The 3,603-nt window shown below is 34.8% G+C and overlaps 1 protein-coding gene across 1 annotated transcript; it reads right to left on the reverse strand.

The window, feature by feature from the left end:
* Window positions 1–1,620: 1,620 nt before the first annotated feature.
* Window positions 1,621–2,512, reverse strand: LOC128260415 (accessory gland protein Acp29AB-like). Its single transcript, XM_052993403.1, has one exon. It carries the CDS (start codon window positions 2,475–2,477, stop codon window positions 1,725–1,727), a length of 753 nt encoding a protein of 250 aa, XP_052849363.1. The 5' UTR covers window positions 2,478–2,512; the 3' UTR covers window positions 1,621–1,724.
* Window positions 2,513–3,603: the final 1,091 nt, after the last annotated feature.

The following is a 3,603-nucleotide window of genomic DNA, read 5'->3' on the forward strand; positions in this document are numbered from 1 at the left end:
TCTTTTTTGCATTTTTAATACATTACGATTTTGTGCGAAAATTTTTAAAAGATAACATATTTAGTTGTGAAACCATTCGATTGGAAATTTTATGACGAATTCAACGGTGTATCACATTCCATCTTTGGACCATTATTTCCCAGGGTTTTGACACAAAAACCAAGTTTTTAATGCGTTTTTGGGATTTTTGGCGATTTTTCAAACAAACTTATTTCTGAAGAGTCTTTTTGTTGTAACTTTGCCAAAATAAGACCCAAAGTCAAAAGAGTTGTTGTTTTGAACAGCGGGCAACCTATACCATCCATCTCTGATCCATTGAAAACAGTTAATTTAGTGCTGACAAAAAAACCGAATTTTGAAAAACGTTTTTTGAAAAATTTATTTGTGTCCAAATTTCTGACTTTTTTGTAAGGGGGTACATCATCATTTTTTGCAGAAATTTGAAAATCTGAAAAAATTTTAACTGTGAATGCCATTCGATTGGAAATTTTATTACGAATTCAACGGTGTATGACATTTCACATTTTGACCATTATTTTCCAGGGTTTTGACACGAAAACCAAGTTTTTAATGTTTTTTTTTGGGATTTTCGTCGATTTTTTCAAACAAAATTATTTCTAAAGAGACTTTTTGTTGTAACTTTGCCAAAATAGGACCCAAAGTCAAAAGAGATGCTATTTTGAACAGCGGGCAACCCATACCATCCATCCCTGATCTATTGAAAACAGTTAATTTAGTTTCAACATAGAAACAGAATTTAGAAAAACGTTCTTTGAAAAATTTATTTTTGTCCAAATTTCTGACTTTTTTGTAAGGGGGTACATCATCACTGAAAAAACTTTAGCTGTGATTGCCATTTGATTGAAAATTTCATGACGAATTCAACGGTGTATGACATTCCAACATTTGACCATTGCAACCCAGGGCTGTAATATAAAAGCGAAACTAGAGCTGATTTTCGTAACACTGTTAATTATTCAAAATAGAAACAAATAGCAACGTAACATATGCAACACATCTTTCTAGCCCGAAAGCAGAAAAGGATTCTTCTGTGTTCTGCCTTGTGCTCACCATCTGTCTGGCGTCGAAATAAAATGATTTAGTGGCGAAGGCCCGAACAATAAGTCTAAGTGCGACCAAAATGCCAGCAGCACATGGACGTGGTGTCCTGCAACCCAAACCCCCTTCCATTACCCGAATCCCCCATCCCGATTTCCCAGACTTCATACCATCCAGCAACTGAAATTATTGGAAAATTCATTAATAAGCGAACGGGAAATGGGAAAATTGCGCGAACGCAGCTAAACAACAGAAACGCAAGGCGACACAGAGTGCACTGAAAACAATTGCATAAGATGAAGGAAATGATTGCAATTTTTGTTTATAATATAACATTTTTGAATACTTTAATTTTAATGCTAAGCAATTTAGTTATATAAAAAAAATAAACTTTAAAATTTGAAATCATAGTTATAATAAACAAAGTATCATAATTTATTGAAATATATTAACTGAAAATACATCGTTAATGTGATAACTGAATTGGTATTGTATTAATATAGATTCACATTTATAAATCAACATTTATTTAATATTCAAAAATGATCATGACATATGGCATTTATTTAATATTCAAAAATTATATTATCGCTTAACTGAATTATTATTTATTTTATTATGCAAGAAATTAAATTTTATATTAAATATTTTGTTTGAATTTCGAACTATATTTTATTGTCTGCCTGGCAAATAAAATAGGTTTTATAGTTGCAAAAAAAGTCATGCATTTCTCCGTTGGAGATCCAAACGCAGTTCAGTTTCTGTTCATAGTTTTTGGGATATCCTTGATGCCACTTCAAGAATTTGGCTGGCAAGCCGGAGGCCAGTGATTGAAAGATGCCGCTTTTTTCCCTATCATGGATGCCAAGCCAGTAGTAAGAATTGGGATTGAGTTGGGCTTTGATGGCATTTAGTTCCGATTCATTTTGGATTGCCGCCAAATAGCCACCCATTTCACGACACGTGGCTGCTGCCTCAGTCCAAGTTTTAATACTATATGTTTCTATATAGAAGAATCTCGAACCGATTTGTACGAATTTCGGAGGTATAATTTTCGGATTCTTTTTGGAAAGATCTTTGTGAAGGGTTTTGTTGAGAAGCGCTTGTATCTTCAAAAATTGCACATCCAAGTGGGTCTGTAGGTCCTTCAGTCGCGTCTCGAAGTCCTTTTTAGTAATCATCGCCTTCAAGGATTCGTGGACTTCTGTGCTCTGCTCTTCAATTCCATCCACCTTTTTCTGGAATTCAGGAATCAAATCGATCATCGGTTGCACTTTGGTGAGACAATATGCGCCACACTGACTTGGAGGATCGTTCAGTAGACACACGGATTGGCCATTATCCTGGCCATCAGCCATTGACTTATGCAAATTAAGGACCAAAAAGGTGCACAGAAAATAGCTTACAAAATAAAACATTTCTTTAGTTTCAAGACTTAACCACAAAAGGCGAATGTTTCCAACCTACTGAAATAATAATTTTGTTGAAGAGACTTAAAAGCCTTTACAATAATAAGTGCGCATTTATTTAAAATATAATAAGTATTCTAATCGCATATTTTTTGTGGCTTGGCAAAATATGTCTTTGTTTAAAGATATTAAGCAGCTAAACAAAAAAAAACAATGCGTTTTGAAAACAGTGATTATGCGGTCATTGCACTTATGACAAAAAAAGTAATGATAAAATAATTAATGGTAAAAAACTACTTTGAGCAAATCATATTATTTTTGCAATTTTTTTATGAAGCTGTTTAAAAGGAACTAAAAAAAAATATAAATAAACTTATGTTTGTTTAAATGCTGTAATAGGCTTCTTGTCAGAATTATTTAAAGCAATGTATTTTAATTATTTTTTAAAATATATCTTTATTTTTGCAAATATTTAAACGAACAGAACGAATTTTTTCTTAGTGTGAGATGGCGGAAGCGGAGATGAGATGAGGATGCCAGATGGACAGACAGACAGTTTCGTTTAATTGCACCCACATGGACTGCCTCGCATGCACACACACACCCTCCACACACACACAGCCGCACATACACACACAAACGCACACATAGGCAGCTTCTGTTTTGTGTTTAGGCTGCATGAATAATTGCCAAACTGGCTTCGCAGGCCGCGAGGTGCATTTTACTGGGGAAATTGAAAGGATGCGGGGGGGGGGGGGGGCTATATGGTGCTTCAGGGACTACAGGGGCCACAGGATCCCACAGGATCCCACAGGATTGCACAGGATTGCAAAGGATTGCCGAAAGTCGAAACGGCACTTAAATCATCAATGAATGAACGAGTGAAATGCGAAGCGGTGAAAGGAAATTGGCCAAATGAGCGAGCAGCTGGCAAATTACCATGAAGAAAATATAGACATGGGATGAAGACTTCCATAAAAACTGCTTACTTAAATACAAATGTATTTCATATCTTCAAATTTACGATATTTGTGTATTAAATGCGGCCAACCACATCATAATCACTGCAACTCAAAAACGTATGACATTTGAAAACAAAGAAATATTATCATCGAGTGAGCTTATAGAATAGAAA

This window comes from Drosophila gunungcola, assembly GCF_025200985.1.
Source record: "Drosophila gunungcola strain Sukarami chromosome X unlocalized genomic scaffold, Dgunungcola_SK_2 000023F, whole genome shotgun sequence".
Lineage (NCBI taxonomy): Eukaryota > Metazoa > Arthropoda > Insecta > Diptera > Drosophilidae > Drosophila > Drosophila gunungcola.